The sequence below is a fragment of the Amaranthus tricolor genome, chromosome 11 (assembly GCF_026212465.1).
Source record: "Amaranthus tricolor cultivar Red isolate AtriRed21 chromosome 11, ASM2621246v1, whole genome shotgun sequence".
NCBI classification, from domain to species: domain Eukaryota; kingdom Viridiplantae; phylum Streptophyta; class Magnoliopsida; order Caryophyllales; family Amaranthaceae; genus Amaranthus; species Amaranthus tricolor.
This window is the reverse complement of record NC_080057.1, coordinates 18,068,980-18,071,479: the sequence shown is the minus strand read 5'-3', so window position 1 is coordinate 18,071,479 and position 2,500 is coordinate 18,068,980. Positions and strand designations below refer to the sequence as shown.

The following is a 2,500-nucleotide window of genomic DNA, read 5'->3' as shown; positions in this document are numbered from 1 at the left end:
TACCCGCCCAGTCATAGAATACCGCATAGAAAGCTCCAGCCTGAGTACGCAGAAAGGAATTCATTTATTGCCACTACTCTGCTAGCTCAGCACATCCTATACAGTAACCCTCCCCGTGGGAATAGTATTTAACAACCAGCCTTGACCCGCCTTACTTAATATATCCATCCCGTTTCCATCAAAAAAAAGCTTTAGTTAATTACGGGATTATCCTTGGCTAACCCTAGCTTGTTGTATTGTGTTTATATACTTTCCAGAGTAATGAAATACCCAAGGGATTACATTCTCTCATGGTATCAGTCGCCTAGGTCAAAAGATCCTTGCCGCCACAGCCTAGCAGCGTCCTTCTCCTCTCTCTTCTTTTCTTTTTTTTTCTTTTATGGAAAGAGGCAAGGCTTTAAAAAGTTAGGGTTTCTGCTTTCAGCGGTATCGTATAGTCTCGATCACACGGATGTACGCCTTGATACGGTGGCCTCTTTCATCGTCACTTTCTAGTAAAACTATAATTTTGAAGTGCTTCGTGTAACTTTATGGGTATGAATAAAGTCTTGGTCAAACTAAAGAGAGTTAAGCAAGAGTTGAAGCAGTTACACAATGAAGAGTTTAGTAATCTGCAGGGGAAGATTGAAGACTGGAGACAAAAGCTTTCGTTGGCTCAAGAAGGAAGGATGACTGCCACAATGAAGCTGCTCAAAACATGGAAAAGGATGCTTCAGCTCAGCTTAGACATTGGTTATTTGTTAAAGAATCTGCTTTAAGACAGAAATCCAGAATTGAGTGGTTGAAACTTGGGGATGGTAATACCAGTTATTAAAATTCTGCTGTTAAAGAGAGAAATGCTAAGAACAGGATTGATATCTTGTTTGATTCAGATGGTAATAAGCTTGATAATCCCGAGCTTATTCAGAGGGAAGTGTTATCCTTAGTCTTGCAACTAAGCTCTTCGAACCTTAAACAAATAGTTCTCATTTGCAGATCGTGGTTACGAAGAAGTCGCCCTATCTCTTCAATCTCGCTCCGATTGAAAGAATCCAATTTTTATCCAAAAAAAGGTAGAACTACCGTGAGCCGAGGAGTTCGGAAGTCCTCAACAGGCAACGGTCTTCACCTCATCACTAAATATAGATTCAACGGCCACGTTGTGAGCGAATCAAGTAATTTCTTTCGTTCAAAAGAAGAGTGGCAAGAGCTTGGGTCAGCATTCAAAGCAATCCATCAGATCAGGAAAGGAAGAAGGAGTCTTTTCCCCCAGAATAAGAGATAGATTCCGGCTATAGATAAGATTCCACGAAAAAGCTAATTCCTTATCTGGGAGGGATAAAGTGCTAACGTGGCTAAAAGGGATACCATATATAATTTTTATAGTCTACCAGTGCCAATGAATTGATAGCTCTTTTCACAAATCCGCAGCAATAGATGAGACCGTTGGGATTGAGCTTCCAACAGCCTATGAGTGCAAACACCTTTTTCTACTATACTAAGAGCGGATAGGCTGAAAAGCAAAGATCAAAGATTAAAGATTCGGGCCGGTATTCTTTTCAAATACTGGGCCCCATCTTGCTTGGGTCGGTCGGGTGCATGCGCTTCTGACACAGATCCTCTCAACTGAGCAGGTTGGTGTCTATTCGACCGGATCTAGTTACATCGTTGATGGGGGCCGACATGTTCCAGTAAGGCGAAAGGAGCTTTTCCTTTTTCCAATAGTAAAATCTGGCTCAAGGGTAGCTTCAATGGAATGAACTGGCGAAGAGGTTTCCCATCGTTCTGATTGTTGGATTTACGAGGAAAGAAGACTCACTCCAAGTCTTTTAGTCTTTTAGTTCGTTTCGTTTCACTCATTTCTTTCGTTCGTTTGGTTTTTTCTTTTTATCAGGTTGGGTTGTCCACGTTGGCGAAACAAATCTGATGGGATAACGAGTATCCAAACTACTCATTCCTGGGAACGCTCTTCTCCGTTAGGATATACTATAACATTGCCCGCGCTAGGCATCTGATCTTTTTTATTTTAAGAATTTCCTGTGCTAAACACATATCCAGTTGCCATTTGTCCGTAGGATTATGGAGATGCCTTTCCAGCGCCAGCGGAAGATGTAACAATAGCAGGACTCTTTTTCCCTAGATGATTCAGTGATAGAATAAGTATCCTATAACTGAAGACGACTCCGCGGCAGAAGTTTGATCATCGACAGCATCGCGTCTGATTCCGGTGAAGCGAAAAGCTATAGGTCAGTCAAGGCTTTCCCGTTACTTACTTTGCTGCTTACTATTTATAATGTTGAGTACCGTCCCTCCTCTAGGGAAGAAAGCCTTCAATCTAACTAAACTGAAAAGGTAAGCCCGGAAGCTTTGAAGTTTAAGCTAAGCTATTTAGAGAAAGACCGGAGGTATGAAGTCGCTTAAGCGAAGCTTACGGGTGGACAGTTCCGCTTTCACTAATAGAAGGAGGGGTTGTCGAGGGGAAGTATTGGCAGTTGATATCCTTAATGCTTTGCATTAAGTA

The 2,500-nt window shown here is 41.9% G+C and overlaps 1 protein-coding gene and 1 pseudogene across 1 annotated transcript in view; both read right to left on the bottom strand.

Annotated features, from left to right (window-relative positions):
• LOC130826605 (photosystem II protein D1-like) overlaps positions 1-64 on the bottom strand; it is a 2,019-nt gene extending 1,955 nt beyond the window's left edge. The window contains exon 1 of the mRNA XM_057692183.1: positions 23-64. Coding sequence (XP_057548166.1) covers positions 23-64 — 42 coding nt within the window. The remainder of the gene's footprint in view (positions 1-22) is intronic.
• A 296-nt stretch (positions 65-360) lies between these two features.
• LOC130827058 (NADH-ubiquinone oxidoreductase chain 5-like) overlaps positions 361-2,500 on the bottom strand; it is a 5,683-nt pseudogene continuing 3,543 nt past the window's right edge.